Here is a 20,903-nt window from a genome sequence, read left to right on the forward strand (position 1 = left end):
ATCAAATGTCCGATTCTGACTTAATTTCTGGGGAAGACCAGCACATTTCTATTGCAAAGCTTCTGCAAAGATTGGCAAAAAAAAAAAGAGAGACGGTGTGAATCATAAGGTAAAGAATTATTTGTGATATACCTTCTTATAATGTAAGGGTTTATTTGTAATTTAATTTTAGTTTGTAACCAGGGAAGGGGTTCCGGCTAGCTGTTGTGACCTAGAAAGGGGGTCCGGTGGGCTCGGCCCCCGGCTAGGGGTTGTGACGTGGGAACTACTATGTTAGGTTAGGTTCTGTACCCTTTTAAAAATATCAAGTGTTAAATAATCATGTTTGGCCTATTTTCAGCCACTTACATGAACCATATATTTTCCCAACTGGTTATCGTGCTTATTTTGCATTTCTGACCATTATTATTGCTGTAAATCACTCGTTTATGACATTTCCCCAGCCAAAAAACCCCGGTTTCCCACTGGTGTCCCCCATAATTTTAATTATATAAGGGGGTCCAAAAACTCGTGAACGGGTGGTTTGCCCTTATAATCAAGGTCAGAAATGCATAGAACATAAGATAACGAGTAGGAAAAATATATGATTCATGTATTTGGCTAGAAATTTAAGTATTATATAAGAATAATTTCTGAGATTACGCCATAAATGAGATCGCACACCAAAACAGCACCCATCCGAGAACTGGTGCATAAATTATTTATGTATTTATTTATTTCCTTTCGTCACTGGTGTCAGATTGAACTTCGGTCTTCCTTTAATGGCTACTGGAGGGCTGAGATCTTCTCATCTCTATCAGTACTGTATTTGTTTATGAATGATTTGGTGTGGATGGTAGCAGTGCACGGGAGTGTTCACATTATGATAGATTATTGTCACCTCCTTGGTAAATTCATATTGAGATAGTCTTGATGTAGACACTTTTGTTTGATATTTACGATACAGTGAACCCTCGTTTATCGCGGTAGATAGGTTCCAGTCGCGGCCGCGATAGGTGAAAATCCGCGAAGTAGTGACACCATATTTACCTATTTATTCAACATGTATATTCAGACTTTTAAAACCTTCCCTTGTACGTAGTACTGTTAACAAACTACCCTTTAATGTACAGAACACTTAATGCATGTACTACAGTACCCTAAACTAAAACAGGCACAAATATTAAAGGTGATTTTATATCATGCGTTTCCTAAACATGCTAAAAAGCACGATAAAAAATGGCAACCAATGTTTTGTTTACATTTATCTCTGATCATAATGTAGAAACAAACTGGAGGTAGAGCTTTGCTTATTACCCAGACATATTTCCCATACTTTTCCCTTAGAACCTATCTACCGCGATAAACGAGGGTTCACTGTATATATATATATATATATATATATATATATATATATATATATATATATTTTTCAATATTAAACTTACCCGATAATCATGTAGCTGTCAACTCCGTTGCCCGACAGAATTCTATGGAGGGATACGCCAGCTATCACAATACTAGAAGGGGGTGTACTTACCAGCGCCACCTGTGGCCAGGTACTCAAGTACTTCTTGTTGACACCTCCTCAATTATTCCTCTGTCGTGCTTCTGACAAGACGTTCTGGGATACGCTTATGTTCTTGGAGTATTTTCACGACTTTGGTGAAGTATTTCTCTTTGATTTCGGCTGTCGCTTTACTGGAAACTTCTATTTTAGCTTAGTTAGCTTTTGGAATTAATTTGATTAATTTTGGTGACGAAGAGAGTATGAACTCTCGTTCACCTTTCAATGGCCGACCCTTCCCTTAGACGGAAGTGTTGGTGTCTAAGAGAGTATAGACTCTCTTTCTTAATTTTGCTTAACAAAAGTTATAGATTTATTTTATATCTCTCCGCCTCTTATAGGCCTCTTCGATTAACTTCCTTTTATTATAAACTTATTAAAATTAATTTTTATATTTGTTTATATTCGACCTTCCTAATAGTAGGCGGTCTTTTCTTGGTACCGAAGTTAATTATCGTGAGTCCGTCATTTCGGTTTTACCTGTTAACATATTATGCTATTTTAAGGTCTTTGAAAGAATTTCTTTGATAGTCTCGTACTTTTTCAAAGTTGAACTAACGTTTTGTTTGTCTCGGCAGTTGTTGACGTTCAGAACGTTTCAACTTGCACTCTATCGTTACGATAGAGAAAGAATGTTCACGGTTTCACATTGCAGTAAGAGTAACCGTGTCTAGCGTTTTGTTCATTCTTTCTTAACTTAATGGTTTTGATCCTAATAAGGAACTTTTGGGAAATATTTCAGTTTTTTCCTTTAACAATAATATGTTTTAACGATATATATGATTGGGCTCTTCTCTCAGGTTCTAAGTCAAGAGAGAGAGAGAGAGAGATAGAGACGGAGGGAGAAAGAGGATAAACGTTTCCCTCAAGCCTGCCAGGCGTACGAGTAACGTCGTTATCGTTTTGCTCTTATCCCTAGTCTCTTTAGGGGAAGAAACTAAACGTTTCTAGAGTGATCTAGTGTTTAGTCTCTTTCCAGCCACTGAATTTTCTTTCATTAGATTTTTCTGTTACATTGTAATTCTGTTTTCGCAATTACTAACTTTTGAGAAGGATAGAATTGCGTGTTTCAGGTACAAACCACTTAAAGTTTCGAGTTCAGTGAAATAAGTGCAAACAGAAATCAAAGTGATAAGTGATTGATGTCAGTGTTATGCGTGAGGGTACTTTTGTGCGCGCCAGTCGTCCTCCCAGTCCGGGACCTCTTGCAAGCTCCCAAGCCCAGGGGAGAAGCAATGTCGAAGGGCAAAAGGGTTCGGCAGGCCTTGATCGGCGCACAGAAGTATCCTCGGTGGTTGTGGGCGTGTCTTACCGAGACCGTCACTCCCACCCGCAGACGATTGAGCCCTTATTTTGCTCGTCTGCAGAAGAGATTTAGAGGAGAAAATAAGGCAGAGTAACGCTGGTCTCAGGTCTCTAGACCTCTTAAACGTAAAGTCCAGACCTATGCCAGACGTACGAAGTAAAGTTCAACAACCCGGATGCAGTCATTGGGTTAGCTCTGACTCTCCTCAGTCATCATTTTGTCGGGCTGAGAGTGCGCCTACACTCCCCCCCGCCTATGCTCGCTCCGCCTGATCGCAGTACCACCTGCCAGGCGTACGATGTTGTGGACTCTACTACAGTCCATGCAGCACAGCTTTCGGACCTGATGCGTGAGTGTCGTGCTGAGAGTGTTGCACCTCCTCCTCCTCCTGCACCGGTGGTGCACCAACCGCCTGCACCCGTTCAGCCTGTGCTGCACCCGCCTGCACCGGTGGTGCACCAACCGGCTGCACCCGTTCAGCCTGTGCTGCACCCGCCTGCACTCGCTGCACCCAGTCGCAGCACCATCTGCCAGGCGTACGATGTTGTGGACTCTACTACAGTCCATGCAAGCACAGCTTTCGGACCTGTTGCGTGAGTATCGGGCTGAGAGTGTTGCACCTCCACCTGCACCCTTTCAGCCTGTGCTCAACCCGCCTGCACTCGCTGCACCCAGTCGCAGCACCATCTGCCAGGCGTACGATGTTGTGGACTCTACTACAGTCCATGCAAGCACAGCTTTCGGACCTGTTGCGTGAATGTCGGGCTGAGAGTGTTGCACCTCCACCTGCACCCGTTCAGCCTGTGCTCAACCCGCCTGCACTCGCTGCACCCAGTCGCAGCACCTTCTGCCAGGCGTACGATGTTGAACCTCTTTCTGTGTTCGCTGTTCCCAGTGTTGTTCAGCCTCAGCCTTCTTTAAGGCAACCTTCGGTTTGGGATCAGGAGGATTACTCCACTCTTCCTCCTCCTCCCCTGGCTGCTCCACCGGTGGTGCAACTCTCGGTGGAAGTACAACCTCTTCCACCTGTGAGTCAGTCTCCTCAGCTGCTGCACCGAGCTCAACCCGTGCACCCTGTTCCTGCACCTCAGACACCTCTGCTTGCGGGAACTTTACCTTGTTCTGCGCAACCTCGGTCTCTTCACGCTCCACTCATTCCACAGGAACAGGAACTTTCTGCACCTTCCACTGTTGTTGTTCCAGCTCGTTCTGACTCTGCTGTTCAGCATACCTTACCTCCATTTTCAAACCATGGCAAAAATATGAATCATGAGTTATGAATGTAAGGTAAACATTATGTTGATTTTTAAACCCCATGCAAGCATGCATAAAGCACTCTAGCACTGGTCATGGAATTTCTAAGAATGTTAAACGCCATGCACACGCTCTGCTTTCCTTACAGCAGGCTCTGCTTACTACATGCTCAGCATTCAGCATGCTCTGCATACAACATGCTCTGCATACAGCATGCTCTGCATTCAGCATGCTCTGCATACAACATGCTCTACATACAGCATGCTCTGCATACAGCATACTCTGCATTCATCATGCTCTGCATACCTTACCGCATGCTTCTCAACATATCTTGGGTTGTTGCCAACTCACTAGACTGTCAAGCAGTTTCATAACGTTGCCTTCTAGTCTGCTGCTTTTACACCAGTGAACCCTCACTCAGAGAACTTAGCTTTTCTAGGATAAGGTCCCTGTAGATGAGAAAGTTCTTTTCTCCCTCCTTCTGATATTCCCTTGAGGACTCTGTCATTTGGAGGGAGCCTTTAGCTGCATAACCTCTTATGGACTTTTATTTAAGCATTACATGCTTACAGGGAAGGTAATGGTTCCACTTCAGCCGCTAATCCCGTCTGTTACCACACCTGCTCCCATAGACCTTGAGCTGTGTTGCATGACATGCAGTCCAAGCTTAGTCCTTGTTAGAGGATTTTTTGTTTACGGAGTCAATGTGTCACGGGGAAGACGTTCAACAACCAACAGAAGGGACTTGTTGTGACGCAGTGCGGCAACCTCAGCAACCCGTTAAGGAGTTGTCTGTACGACCCAGATAGTCTAGACAGATTCGGGTTGTCACTGTACTTCCTCGCTTGCCCATGATTGACAGTTTACAGACTGTGCAGCAGTATCATGATCTTGTGTCCGGCTCCGTCAGACGACTGGCTTTTAAGAGCTCCCACAAGTCGTCGCTGTCTTGAGATTTTCAAATGGACTATGGATCTGACCAAGGAACTGGGCCTCCTGGTCAATTTTGAGGAGTCTCAGCTCGTTCCATCCCAGACCATTGTTTCCTTGGGTATGGATCTTCAGAGTCGAGCTTTTCGGACTTGTCCGTCGGCCCCAAGGATCTTCCAAGCCCTAGAATGCATCCAGAGCATGCTGAGAAGGAACCGATGCTTAGTCAGGCAGGGGATGAGTCTAACAGGGACACTTTCATCGCTGGCCCTGTTCATCGAGTTAGGGAGACTCCACCTCCGCCCCCTTCAGTATCATCTAGCTGCTCACTGGATAAAGGACTTGACGCTAGAGACGGGCTCAGTTCCTGTTTCCGAAGAGATGAGGTCTACTCTAACGTGGTGGAAGAACAGCATTCTTCTCAAGGAAGGTCTACCTTTGGCTGTTCAGACCCCCGACCACCGTCTCTTCTCGGACGCATCGGACACGGGCTGGGGTGCGACACTGGACGGACAGGAATGCTCGGGAACATGGAATCAGGAGCAAAGGACACTTCACATCTATTGCAAGGAGTTGTTGGCAGTTCATCTGGCCTTGATAAACTTCAAGTCCCTCCAGCTTAACAAGGTGGTGGAGGTGAACTCCGACTACACCACAGCCTTGGCTTACATCTCCAAGCAGAGAGGGACTCATTCGAGGAAGTTGTTCAAGTTCGCAAGGGACCTCCTCATTTGGTCAAAGATCGAAAGCTCACGCTGGTAACGAGGCTCATTCAGGGCGATATGAATGTCATGGCAGATCGCCTCAGCCGTAAGGGTCAGGCCTTCCCCACAGAGTGGACCCTTCACAAGAATGTTTGCAGCAGACTTTGGGCCCTGTGGGGTCAGCCAACCATAGTTCTATTCGCTACCTCGATGACCAAGAAGCTCCTCTTGTATTGTTCTCCGATTCCAGACCCAGCAGCAGTTCGCGTGGATGCCTTTCTGCTGGATTGGTCCCATCTCAACCTGTATGCATTCCCGCCGTTCAAGATTGTCAACAGGGTACTTCAGAAGTTCGCCTCTCACAAAGGGACACGGTTGACGTTGGTTGCTCCCCTCTGACCCGCGAGAGAAGGGTTCACCGAGGTACTGCAATGGCTGGTCGACGTTCCCAGGACTCTTCCTCCTAGAGTGGACCTTCTGCGTCAACCTCACGTAAAGAAGGTACACCCAAACCTCCACGCTCTTCGTCTGACTGCCTTCAGACTATCGAAAGTCTCTCAAGAACTAGAGACTTTTCGAAGGAGGCAGCCAGAACGATTGCCAGAGCAAGGACGACATCCACTCTCAGAGTCTATCAGTCTTAATGGGAAGTCTTCCGAAGCTGGTGCAAGGCCAATGCAGTTTTCCTCAACCAGTACCACTGTAACCCAGATTGCTGACTTCCTGTTACATCTAAGGAACGTAAAATCCCTATCAGCTCCTACGATCAAGGGTTACAGAAGTATGTTGGCAGCGGTTTTCCGCCACAGAGGCTTGGATCTTTCCTCCAACAAAGATCTACAGGACCTCCTTAGGTCTGTTGAGACCTCAAAGGAACGTCGGTTGTCCACTCCAGGCTGGAATCTAGACGTGGTCCTAAGGTTCCTAATGTCATCAGGATTTGAACCGTTCCAATCAGCCTCTTTTAAGGACCTCACATTAGAAACTCTTTTCCTCGTGTGCTTAGCAACAGGTAAAAGAGTAAGTGAGATCCACGCCTTCAGCAGGAACATAGGTTTCACATCTGAAACGGCTACATGTTCCTTGCGGCTCGGTTTTTTTGGCTAAAACGAGCTTCCTTCCCGTCCTTACCCTAAGTCGTTCGAGATCCCAAGCCTGTCCAACATGGTGGGGAACGAACTAGAGAGAGTACTTTGCCCTGTTAGAGCTCTTAAGTACTATCTAAGAAGGTCAAAACCATTACGAGGACAATCAGAAGCCTTATGGTGTGCTATCAAGAAGCCTTCTCTACCAATGTCTAAGAACTCAGTTTCTTACTACATCAGGCTTCTGATTAGAGAAGCAAATTCTCATCTGAAGGAAGAAGACCTTGCTTTGCTGAAGGTAAGGACACATGAAGTGAGAGCTGTGGCTACTTCAGTGGCCTTCAAACAAAACCGTTCTCTGCAGAGTGTTATGGATGCAACCTATTGGAGAAGCAAGTCAGTGTTCGCATCATTCTATCTCAAAGATGTCCAGTCTCTTTACGAGTACTGCTACACCCTGGGTCCATTCGTAGCAACGAATGCAGTAGTAGGCGAGGGCTCAGCCACTACATTCCCATAATTCCATAACTTTTTAACCTTTCTCTTGAATACTTTTTATGGGTTGTTCGGTCGGCTAAGAAGCCTTCCACATCCTTGTTGATTTGGCGGGTGGTCAATTCTTTCTTGAGAAGCGCCGAGGTTAAAGGTTGTGATGAGGTCCTTTAGTATGGGTTGCAGCCCTGTATACTTTAGCACCTTTGGGTTGATTCAGCCTCCAAGAGGAACGCTGCACTCAGTAAGGAAGACGAACTTAAAAAAGAGACAGAGTAACGGTTCAATTCGACTTCCTTACCAGGTACTTATTATTTCATTGTTATTTGAGATAACTGTTATATGAAATATGGGATACTTAGCTATCCTTTAATCTTGTACACTGGTTTTCACCCACCCCCCTGGGTGTGAATCAGCTACATGATTATCGGGTAAGTTTAATATTGAAAAATGTTATTTTCATTAGTAAAATAAATTTTTGAATATACTTACCCGATAATCATGATTTAATTGACCCTCCCTTCCTCCCCATAGAGAACCAGTGGGACCGAGGAATAATTGAGGAGGTGTCAACAAGAAGTACTTGAGTACCTGGCCACAGGTGGCGCTGGTAAGTACACCCCCTTCTAGTATTGTGATAGCTGGCGTATCCCTCCATAGAATTCTGTCGGGCAACGGAGTTGACAGCTACATGATTATCGGGTAAGTATATTCAAAAATTTATTTTACTAATGAAAATAACATATTTATATGTATACACATATACATACCTACATATATACATAAATACATGCATACATATATATATATATATATATATATATATATATTACTGTATATATATGGGTTATGGAAAAAATCCGCGAAGTGGTGAATCCGCGATGGTCGAACCGCGAAGTAGCGAGGGTTCACTGTATGTGTGTTTTTAATGAAGTGTACATGTGTTTTCCACTTTACCTGTAGTTATATTTAGGAATATGAATATTTTTCCATTTAATAATTTTTTTTTTTATTTATTTTTAACATGTTTAACATTATGGCTCTGAATAAACTTCGCAGAATTTGGTTATTAGCCTATACAGTAATACTTAAATTCAATCCAATCCATATGAAAGAAATGCGTTCTCTAATTAGTTTTATACGCCATGTGATAGATAATAATTTCTTGTCTTATTCAACAGTTTTGGTGAGTGCATGCCGTTCCTGCTTTTGCCAAAATGCCACGAGGCCCACAGTCGTCCCCCACCCAGGACCTTGAAGCACGGTTCTCCGTGTTTCTCAATCCAATTCGTGACCTGACCAAGAACTGGGAAGTAGATATAGCTAAAGTAAGGTTCTAAGATTCATTTTATGTTGCATCATTGTTATTCTTATTGTTTTGATTAAATTGTTAAATACAATAATCATATATTCAACATTGTTCACATTAGATAAATATTATTACAGTATAGTGGTGACAAATATTGATAAAAAGTTCTGACATGTTCTTCCTAAGATAAGAAAATCAGGGGTACAGTTATGTCTGAAACTATATGGGAATGTCCCATCTCTTAACATTGGCCCATTCATTTTGTTTGATTTTAGCAAGCAGTGAATCTTTACATATGTTATTGTACCTTAATTTTACTCTAGTACACTATTCATAGTTAAGGAACTTAAAATTTATCCTTACCAAATCTATTTCATGTAATTTATAAATAACCACCTGTGAATATTGATACAGTGCTTGGGTTTCTTCATTTATTTTGTTTTAATATCCTAGTTCAGTATTAGCTAGATATGTCTTCAGTTATTGAAATATTTCTTGTTCTAAATGCCTCATTGTTAGGTGGTTATCAGGAGACAGATCCCCTATACCTTATGTGCCACTTGTTGACGTCCGCTTTAGGAACTAAATAGAAGTTTCAAATGCTTAAATTGTTCAGATGATAAAATAAAAGTGTACAATATATCAAATTGGGGACTAAGGATATTCGATAGGTCAAGAAGCTCGCACTTTGGATATAATAGACGCGACTTGTGGGATATTATTGAAATGGTGAATGTTATTTATACTCTTTTTTTTCCTTGTTACTGCTTCATACTTCAAGTCCCTCCTATTGACAGTATCAAAATCTTTTTGGGTATATTTTAGATTATAGTCCTGTTGTTCCATCATACATAATTATACATAAGATGAAATATAATACCATGTTATTTTTCCATCAATAAGAAGTTTGTATTTATTAATGCTAAAAATTGTTTAAAATTTCTCCGTAGTATCTAGAAGAGTACTTGGAAGAGTTAGCAGAGGTTCAAATTACCTTTGATGGAGGGGAAACCATGATGAATTTTGCTGAAGCAGCTATGTTGATTCAAGGTTCAGCTACAGTGTATAGTAAAAAGGTATGTTATGGCAATTTTTGTTACCTTGTGATTTTTATCTTATGTGCAGACTATTGGTTTCTGCAAGAATACAAACCTTCGTCCGTTAATGAGAGTATGCTTTCTTTTTAAACTTAATGAGTTGGCGGTAGTTTGCTGGAAGGTGGTCGGTAAGCTCCACCTTTCCGACATGCCATTGATCTCCCACTTTGGTTTCAGCCGCCATTTTAATCTTTTTCTTTTAGATAGATGTACCTGGAAATCGTAGTGTGCAAAGGATATTTAGAAGGAAGGAAGGATTTGCAGCTGTGTGACACCTTTCTGTACAAACCTGCAGATGTCCACATGCTGTTATAGGTCTCAGGATTGAATAATTAAGAAAAATACTAATTACTTTAAAATTTTGGTTAGGAGTATCTTCTGGATAGCAAAATGTATGCAAATCCATTTCTCATAAGTAACCATACATTGACAACATGTCCTCCTCATGGATAAGGTTCTTCCTGGACCGTCTATTAGTCCCTGCTGGTGACCTTGCTTAACATCTATTTCATCTTCATACTCACTTAGGAAAGTTATACTACCCTTCTTCTGGTGGCCTATTGGAATCGTCCCTGCCTGGCAATCTCCTGGACTGGGGTCCAAGTGCCGCTGGATAGTTTCTTGTAGTGTCTGTAACCTCACCATCCTTGCGAGTTAAGGATGCTGAGTTATCAGCAGCTGTTATCTGGTCCTCCTTGGTCCTAGGTTGGATGGAGAGGAGGCTCGGGTGATGACCGTATGGATATATGGTCAGTCTCTAGGGCATCGTCCTGCTACCCAGGGTAATGTCACTGTCCCTTGCCTCTACCATTCATAAAATGACCACGGAAGTCCTAGGTTCAAGAGTAAAGTGGGAACTAACTACTGGCATCTCGCCAAATTTTAACAGCTGTTGATAGCTATGCTGAATCCATACTGTACACATTAAAAGACACTGTTTTGTATAGTTAGGAAAAATATAAATTACTTTAAAAATAGTTTTTGTTCAACACATATAATCGTAATATACACCCTTGAAACACTTTATACGCCAAAAATTGTTTCAAGTATAGACACATCTTTACGTATACGTAAATGAAAAAATTAAATCTGAACACGCGTTAACTTATGTACTGCTCGGCCTAACTACGATGTTGACCTAATATTTATGTTCATGTATTGTGGCCAAAAAGTATAGCTGTCTAAAATAAACAGGATTTTAATAACACTGATATTTCACTGAACTGTTTCCATTAATAATGCATGCAATATTCACATAGTATCGTATTCTTCTTCTTCTTTGTCTACATCTTTTCCCACTTCTGTGTGGGGTCGATGTTTCTGATCAGCTTTCTCCATCTACCTCTGTCCCACACCTCATCACCGGTTAATCTCTTTGATCGAAGGTCATCCTTGATACAGTCCACCCACCTTTGCTTTGGTCTCCCTCTTCTTCTCGTTCCCTGTGCCTCCATTTCCATTACTCTCCTCCCAATATAATGTTCATCTCTTCTCATGAAATGACTGTACCACCTGAGTCTACTTTCTTGGATCTTATCTGATAGTTTTCTAACTCCTGTGTTACCCCTAATTACCTCATTTCGTATCTTATCACTTCTAGTTACCCCACACATTGTATCGTATTATGAAAAAGAAATAGCGAATGTACTTCTTTTCCATTGTTTGAGCTTATAAGCTTTTCAAGACTACTGTCTTCGCTTTCCAAATTGAGTAATTAATGGAAAATACTGAATAATTATTGCTGTACTTGAGCTCACTTTTATTTTTTTATAAAAGTATGTAGGTTTTAGTAAAAATATTTTACTCAAATTTTCTTTACTTTGGATGTTATTAGTATATCGAGGTTTAAAGGTGTATCATCCCTGTTGCCAAAGCACAATAATTTTATGGTTTTTACCTTTACGATGCTTGATTACAAAGCTTGGGAAATCATTGATCTTTCCTTCCACTTTTAGGTAATAATGTATCAGTCATATTCTACTTAACATTTTTACCAACTTCTGTAATTGTTTACCATTGTACAAAGGTTCAATTAGTTCATTATACATGTTGCATAAGATTTTGCATAACTCTGACCATCCTTTACATTCAGATCTCCCTGGACAATTCTATCCTGTTCGTAATACTAGGCAGGCAGTTAATTCTAATAGCCAGGCCTTCTCCATCATGAGTCTCGATACTGTACTACACAGTATTCTAGAAGTTTTATTCCAGCTGTTACCAAGTTGTGGAATGATTTTCCTTATCGGGTAGTTGAATCAGTAGAACTTCAAAAGTTCAAAGTTGGAGCAAATGATTTTATTTTGACCAGGCTGACATAAGTGTTTTTAGTGTTTATATACGACATATCTGTTTTGACGTTAATAGTTCATATATGACACATCTGTTTTGATGTTACGGTTTTTAGAATGATTTATTGTTAATTTGTTCTTATCATTTATTTATTTCCTTATTTCCTTTCCTTACTGGGCTATTTTTCTCTGTTGGAGCCCTTGGTCTAATAGCATCTTGCTTTTCCAACTAGGGTTGTAGCTTGGCTAGTAATGATAATAATAATGAAGTTTTAAATGCAAGCAAAATAGCTGTTATTATAGAAATTAGTTGTTCATAACTAAACAGCTGTTTTTTTTTTTTGTTCAATAATGATACCTTTATCATTCATTATCTTTTGCTTTTTTAACTGGAAATTGGGATAAAGTGGTAATTTTGGTCTCAAAAATGGTACTCGCATGATACATTTGATACATGATGAAATAATTTTCTATTAAGGAAAATTTGATGCTCATACAATATGTGAGATTTCAAGTGTTTTATGAGTACTGTATATGCCTTATTACTGTAATTCATTTACGAGTATTTATTTTAACCCCCAAAATACCAGTATAAAAATAATTAATTGAATATGAAAAACATAAAATTTATCTGCCCTCAGAAACCCACGATGTAAAAGAGTCCGTAATATGGATTTACATATAATATTTTTCTAATTCTGTTATGTACTGAGGGATTGTTAGGGGAACCACTATATAGTGAGGGATTACTGTAGATAAAAGTGGAAAGCAGGGAGGAGGGATGTAGACATAAAACTCATGAATTCTTCTTCCCAGCTGGTTCCCATTTTTATATGGGGTCGCCGTTGCGGATGAGCCGTTTCCATCTTTTTCTATTCTGCGCTTCTGCCTCATCAATCCCCTTCTCCTGTAAGTCTCCTCTCACACAGTCCCTCCATTTCTTTCTTGGTCTCCCTCTTCTTCTTCTTCCTTGAACCTCCATCTCCATAGTATGTCTCCCAACGTGGTCCTCATCTCTCATCAGGTGTCCATACCATCTCGGCCTCCCTTCCTGCATAAAACCCATGAATCAATCTTGTTTTAATTTTTATTTTATTACGGTGAATCTTATCACTGGGGGGACAATGATAACTTGTATAGCAAATATAACCCTGTAGTATGAATCTTGTGGTAAGGATTGAAATTATTAATTTTTTAATTTTTTTTTTTATATTAGGTTGAATTCTTGTGGCAAATGGTCCTCCAGATGCTGGATCTATTGTCGAGTCGACGTACTGTAGAGGCGTCCGAAGGTCCCGCTGGGACGAAGGATGCGGGAGGGGGAAGGGCAAACATGGATGCAACGCGGGATTTCACTTCTGTCGATGAAATCTCCGAAGGGAGGAATATCGACATGAAAGATGATGAGGACGATGCCGATGAGGAGGATAGTAAAAGGAAAGGTTTCAAGTAAGTGTTTTATTTTCTGTTAAATATGAGATTATTAGAGTTAAGAAAATTATAAAGTTCGCAGTTTTCAAACGCTCGTAGATACAAAATCAATTTCAACTGAAATCATAAATTTCAGGCGTTGTATCTAAAGTTTATACACTACTGTAGCATGGTAATGCAATTCTGTAGTATATAAACATTCAGTAAGCGAAACTACACTTACAATAACCTGATATTTATTTCATATGAAACAGGACTATTTTTTTTACTTTTGCGACGGAAAATTGTAGGCGTGTGTGTTAAGTTAGACGTACCCTGTGCCGAAATTTAACAAAATTTTACTTGCAAACAATTCAATTTACAAACAGCTTCTCGTAACCTATGAAGTTTGTAAGTCGACGATCTTCTTATATTTATCAGTTAGAGGGCAAGAAGAGTAACTCACCAGGGGAAAATATTATTGGTATAAAGTAGAAATTTTTAAAGCTTGTAAAGGCCGACATAAATGGAGCATTGCTGAATAGGCAGCAAGCAAGGATTCAAAGCCTTCAAAACTTATGACTGCATGGGAATTTCTATTTAAGACCAGTTTATGGTCAAAGGTGTACCGAAAATTATTGTATTCGTTGCATTTCAATGCAGCCCAATACAGATTTATTAGGAGTTATATTTTTATGAATGTCACACGAATACTACAATCGACTAAGAGTTCTAGACTACAGTATCTGAACTTTGGTATTAAGACATTTACTTCTTAGAAATTTGCAAATGGAAAAGTGACATTTTTATGTCTAAAAATGAGTTAATGAAGTAAATAACGTCCTCTATTATGTACTAATAATTCCCCATATATGAAGGTTAACAGGATTTAGAAGATGATTAAGGAAAGGGGACTGTTTTAAATGGTTTTTTGTTTCATGACAGGTTTTTACCAGCTACGCCCCTCCATCTCGTCGAAAAAGAAGGAGAGAAGTCCCAGCATCGTATAAATCTTTTTATGAAGAACAATGAAATGTTTGGTGCAAAAGATGACTTTAGAATTAATCGCTCATACATGACTATGAGAGGAATGTTGTGCTTAGAACTTCCATCTGAACTCCTACAGGACAATGCGCATCTGCCAGCAAATATTTTAGAGGTAAGAAATAAGTACGTCTGTAAAAATAGAATATTAGAGAGATGTAAATAGATAATTTGAGAGTTGGTGCTTGGAGAGTATTAGATTTTTTTTATTTTTAAACTCCGGAACTGTATAGGAAAAAAGAAAAAACAAATACACAAATAGTTTATGTAGTGTTAACTGGAAAAGAGAAATTGAAAATAAATCATTTAAGGAGAAAATTTTCTATGAATAGGTAGCAAATAAACTATTGAGGTAGGTTGGAAAGTGTTTCCTGTGATATAAAAGGCTAACATTAACATCCAAATATCATTTTCAAATATTTAATATATTTTTGTTCCAAGAGATAGAGAGTTTATGGTTCATGTAACTCATGTTCGTAAATGTTTGAATATTTCTTCGCACTATTCGCTTGATCTTTACAGGAGGAATCCGAGGATGAAAGTGATTTGCCTGACGCCCCTGTAGATGATGCGCCTCCGTCACCAGTGGAATCGGCAGAAACTGAGACACCACAAGAAAGTAATGCTAATTTCTCTCTTTCTCTTTTATGACGTAAGATGGATATTTTGCAATGTCTGAAATGACAAGTGAAAGTATTAAAGGTTTGCAAAGTTAATGTTGGGTTGTTAAGCTGTAATAGATGAAAGGGAAAATACAGAAAGCAATGCATTGGGGATTAAAAGAGATGCTACATTCCTTACTACCATATACAGTGTGGCTTGTTAAACATCCATAAGTGGCACCCCACTATAGGGAGAATTTATAATTAACCCTTTTACCCCCAAAGGACGTACTGGTACGTTTTACAAAACTCGTCCCCTTACCCCCATGGACGTACCGGTACGTCCTTGCAAAAAAATGCTAATAATTTTTTTTTTTTTTTTTGCATATTTTTGATAATTTTTGAGAAAATTCAGGCATTTTCCAAGAGAATGAGACCAACCTGACCTCGCTATGATAAAAATTAAGGCTTTTAGAGCAATTCAAAAAAATATACTGCAAAATGTGCTTGAAAAAAAATAACCCCTGGGGGTTAAGGGTTGGAAAGTTCCAAATAGCCTGGGGGGTAAAAGGGTTAACTATAACTAAATTAACAAAATTGTATTCTATTATTTGCAAGTGCATTATTATAACTTTTTTGGCCAGGTTTTTATCTTTTAAATATAATTATAGAATATTCCTCACTTGACGTTATTCCATAGATGGCCCCGAGGAAGCTAACAAAGAAGAAGGAGCGGTTGAGCCGCCAAATGAAAATCCTCAGCCAATGGAATTAGAGAATGAAGAAAAGGCCAACAAGGACAAAGAAGAGAAAGAAAACAACAACATTGATGTCATCGATCTTCCAAATGGACGGTAAGCATTGCATACAAAGTTAATTTTAGTAGTCAGGCTTTTTTCATCATGAGGCTCAATACTACACAGTATTCTAGAAGTTTTATTCTAGCTGTGACCAGTTAGGGAAGGATCTTCTTAATCGGGTAGTTGAATCGGTAGAACTTCAAATGTTATGTGAACAGGCTGACATAAGTCTTTTTATAGTTTATATATGAAATCTGTTTGATGTTATATTATTATTATTATTATTATTATTATTATTATAATTACATGCTAAGCTATAACCCTAGTTAGAAAAGCAGGATGCTATAAGTCCAGGGGCTCCAACAGGGATAATAGCCCAGCGAGGAAAGGAAAAAAAGAAAATAAAATATTCTAAGAATATTTTATTAATTTTTAATTATTTCTCATATCGTTTATTTATTTCCTTATTTCCTTTCCTCTCTGGGCTATTTTTCCATGTTGGGGCCCTTGGGCTTACATCATCTTAATTTTCCAATTAGGGTTGCAGCTTAGTTAATAATTATAATGATAATGTCTGCAAGCACTTGTCATTCCTGTTGTCCACTATAAACTGACATCTATGTTTGGTTGACTATGTAGTCTGGCCAAGCAGTATTGTAGACAGTTAATATGTGTTCAGATTTAAATTTTTCATTAATGTATACACATAGCGATGTTTCTACAGTAGAAGTAAGTTTTGGCTTTAAAAGCTTATGAGACTAATAGGATTGTTTATAAAAGCTTAAATTTATGAAGAGAATAAAAAATATGAACATTTTATGAAAATGATGGAAAAAATTTCTGTATTTTTCTGTATCTACTTCGATGTTTTTCAGCTTTGGGGGTGGTGGCAGCGAGTCCTGAATAGAATAAACTATGACAGGAACACTGTATAGCCAATTTATATATACTCTCTCTCTCTCTCTCTCTCTCTCTCTCTCTCTCTCTCTCTCTCTCTCTCTCTCTCTCTCTCTCTCTCTCTCTCTCTCTCTCTCTCTCTCTCTCTCTCTCTTTTTTTCACTTTTTTATCTAATTTTAATAACAAACAGGTGTCTTGGTCAGTTAATAATCCATTAAAAAAAAAAAACTGAAATATATTGTTATAAGAACTACATAATCCAATCTAAAGGTTTAGGGGCATTCTGTACAGTACTTGGATATTTAAAAAAAAAAAATTCTTTACACGCTTTTGGTTTTAATTAGAATTAATTTAATTTTGTCCTACAGCTATAGGTTAAGAAAAAGGGGTGGAGAGGAGGAGGCTGTAGTCACGTTGAAGCTGTACATAATCCAATCTAAAGGTTTAATGGCATTCTGAACAGTGCTTGGATATTTAAAAAAAAAAAATCCTTACATATTTTTTTTTTTATGAATATTAATTTAATTTTCTCTTACAGTTATAGGTTAAGAAAACGGGGTGGAGAAAAGGAGGCTGTAGTCACGTTGAAGCTGAGTGAGCCATGGAAGCCAATAGATCCACACGCAGAGGCTCCAGCTAAGCGTCCCGTAAGAGCAGGACGTCTCCGGAAACCTATGCCGTGTAATTGTCACCAGAAAACACAGAAAGTAAGGTTAACTCTCTCTCTCTCTACATTTTTACAGTTTTCTTTTTGTAGTTAACATGAAATGAATTCTCTATATCTTGTTCTATGTTGTATTTCTAATTGTTGAAGATATAAAGAAATCATAGTATAGATGGATAAGAAAAGTAGAGTTTCTTATAAAGAATGAATCATTATAATGAAATTCATTTACTGCTTCCTTAACCCTTTTCCCCCCAGGCTATTTGGAACTTTCCAACCCTTAACCCCCAGGTTTTTTTTTTTTTTTCCAAGCACATTTTGCAGTATATTTTTTTCAAATTCCTCTAACAGCCTTAATTTTCGTCATAGAGAGGTCAAGTTGGTCTCATTCTCTTGGAAAATGCCTGAAGTTTCTCATTAAGTTATCAGAAATATGCAAAAATATGTAAATAGCCATTTTTTGCAAGGACGTACCAGTACGTCCATGGGGGTAAAGGGATGAGTTTTGTGAAACGTACCAGTACGTCCTTTGGGGATAAAAGGGTTAATACAGTTAGCCATCCTCATCTGTCGGATATGGAATTCTACAGATAATAGGAGACCCTAAACTCTACAGATGTTAATTTACTTTTGCCTTTGTTACTTATACCGTAGATATATCCTTTAATACAGTACTATTATTGTGCTCTAAATGTATAATACAGTATACTACAGAAATGCTATGCCCTGTACTTTAATAGTACAGTTGTATACATTACTTTAGTACAGCATAGTACATCAAGATTTTATATTAGCAATCCTATAATCATATCCCCAATCTCTCTCTCTCTCTCTCTCTCTCTCTCTCTCTCTCTCTCTCTCTCTCTCTCTCTCTCTCTCTCTCTCTCTCTCTCTCTCTCTCTCATATGTGGTTAAGAATTATCTCATTTCTTTTCTTTCAGTCCACACGATCTCGTCGAAAAAGTAAGAATGATGAAAAGGAGTCGGATAACAAGCAAAATGATAAAACTCTACCATCCGTTGAGTCGTATATATCAAAAAGTTTGGCTAATATAATCGACGCAAACAACAAAAATGTAAGTTTTTCTGTGTACTGTGTATATTAAATCGTAATCTTGAATAAGCAATTGTTTTCTATTTATTCGTAATCGTGTATCTTTTGTTTTTTCAATGAGAAATAGTTCAACCCCACTCCCATCAGTTGTATTAAGTACTTGCATTATGACAGTTTCTACTAACAAAGTCCCTTGAATACAACTTTTCTCCCATAGAGGAATTATATTATTTACTTTGGTAAGTTTAAATGTATCATTTTATCAGCATCATCATCACCACCTCCTACGCCTATTGATGCAAAGGGCCTCTGTTAGATTTCGCCAGTCGACTCTATCTTCAGCTTTTAATTCAATAACTCTCCATTCATCATCTCCCACATTATTTTATATTCATGTTTTTTAGTATTGCTTATGTTTCTATTTTCTAAATGTGTTTTTATATCTGTATTTTACTCTACTGTATTTACGTAGATTAGTGACTTGGGTGCTTAAGTGAAGTACAGTATTAATGTGTGTCCCGAATATCATCAAAACTCACACGTCGTAGGATTGTATCTCCATTACAACCCGAGACTCCACAGTACTTTTATGTGCCTTCACAATAGTCACTTTCAATCAAATTATAACTAATCTTTTCAGTTGTTCCAACTAGTTCCGAATATTATAATTATGCTAAGAAATTATATGTAAAGTAGGTCCTTGGGGGTTCAACAGAGATCCGTTTCTACGCCCTTTTGATGCAAGTCGGAGCACACATGTGTACAGTACTGAACACAAGCACCTAAGTCACTCACCTTTGCTAAAGAAGTAGTAAAGTCAATTCAGGAAAGAAAAAATGTGATATGGAAATATAACAAGGGCTAAAAAAAATACATGAATGACATTTAGAATGATAAATGGAAACAGTAACCGAGTCCCTTAGAAAATGAATATATCTTCAGGGGCACTGGAATTTCCATTGAATTATTAACAAAGTACAGTAGTTGGTTAACGGCAGGTAACACGAGTAGAAGCCCAACACATCTGTCTGTCACAGAATGGAGACTTTTATCCTTGGCGGCAATGTTTTTGGATATACCGATGTGCTCTCTTGACTTGGATATTATCTTACATTCAGTGGTGATATTTTTTTCCCTACTCTCATTTGTAACTAGAAGTGCTCAGAAAGGTAAGTATGTTGTGAAATTAATTTTTATCCTAATGGGGGTACATTTGAAACCCCCATGTATTGTGTACACTACCTTTGTGAAGGGGTGACTTTAACTAGCCCTCCCAAGAGTGTTGTTCTCACTTTTTAGATCAGGAAAATGAACGAAACATAACTGGTCTCACCTTGTAGTAGTTTTTCTGCCTTGGGAAAGAGAGTTACAAGATTCGAACAGTGTCGCCTGTACCTGCGTGCTTGATAGTGAAAATCATTCGACTGGTAGGCTCTCACGGCACTGATAGTGTTCATCAGGTGGTGATCCTATTTTGCAGTGTCTGAGAGTGTTTCCAGTAGTCTTCTTGTAACAAAATGCCCTGTATAGGTTGTTTGTGTTGTGGTGAAGGGAGATCTTGTAGCTTCCTCCTCAGAGGGAATGCAGTCATTATCAGTAGCCCAGATTATGACTCCTCTGTAACAACAAGAACGAATGCTTGGCAAGTGGAGGAGAGTTCACCTTCTCTCTTCCTTCACTACCAATCTGCAATCTCTTTTGCTTCCTCTAGTTCCTTCGTTGGACATTTCTTAAGTAATGTATTTGACATGAGTATCGATGTGAGGTAGAAGGGCTTGCTCTTATCCCTCTTGTTACCCTCTCGAGGAGATGCAGCTGTCGCAACAGTGATTTATATGGTGGAGCACCTTTCTTCAAGAAGGAACTTTTTCATCCTTTTGTTAAGGGGAAGGATGGGTCGCTTACCAAACGTTTCTCTCGTGCCTTGTTTGATGCCACCAGCATCATTTCCATTACTGAAAGAGGTTTTTTGTATCCCAGTAGTTGCTTCCCGTTAAGCTAGGACTGACCAATGTCCTAACATTATGTCAGAGTCGCCTCCCTTGCACCCGTATGTTACTAAGAAGAAATAAACCATTCAGTTTGTTTCCAGGTGACTTACTCCCACCAATGAGCAAGTCCCTATTTTAAAGTATGAAGGGTTTGTATTAGGAAAAAAATACAATTTTTAAAGAAATTTGTATTTTTCCTCTATACAAGTGTGATTATTAGATAAAATTTACCTCCTCAACCACCTACTTCAATTATAAACCTAAGGATAAAAATAGAAATTCTATGGCAGGCAGGTATTCAGTGCTTTCACCTCGCGCTTCCTATCGTTAACCACCTACCTTAATTTAATGGCTGTTTCACTACCTCTAAAGACAAATCCTTATTCTAAAGGACTTGGGGTTTTTATAGCTCGGAACAACACAAAT

At 39.0% G+C, this 20,903-nt stretch overlaps 1 protein-coding gene across 1 annotated transcript in view; it reads left to right on the forward strand.

The window, feature by feature from the left end:
- The window catches only part of LOC137652491 (condensin-2 complex subunit H2-like), a 33,298-nt gene that overhangs the window by 1,866 nt on the left and 10,529 nt on the right, over positions 1–20,903 (forward strand). The window contains exons 2-9 of the mRNA XM_068385931.1: positions 8,499–8,645; positions 9,577–9,702; positions 13,231–13,463; positions 14,370–14,583; positions 14,991–15,087; positions 15,771–15,924; positions 17,307–17,475; positions 18,374–18,508. Of these exons, the coding sequence (XP_068242032.1) occupies positions 8,535–8,645; positions 9,577–9,702; positions 13,231–13,463; positions 14,370–14,583; positions 14,991–15,087; positions 15,771–15,924; positions 17,307–17,475; positions 18,374–18,508 (1,239 nt within the window). The 5' untranslated portion in view covers positions 8,499–8,534. The remainder of the gene's footprint in view (positions 1–8,498; positions 8,646–9,576; positions 9,703–13,230; positions 13,464–14,369; positions 14,584–14,990; positions 15,088–15,770; positions 15,925–17,306; positions 17,476–18,373; positions 18,509–20,903) is intronic.

This window comes from Palaemon carinicauda, chromosome 13 (assembly GCF_036898095.1).
Source record: "Palaemon carinicauda isolate YSFRI2023 chromosome 13, ASM3689809v2, whole genome shotgun sequence".
Taxonomy (NCBI): domain Eukaryota; kingdom Metazoa; phylum Arthropoda; class Malacostraca; order Decapoda; family Palaemonidae; genus Palaemon; species Palaemon carinicauda.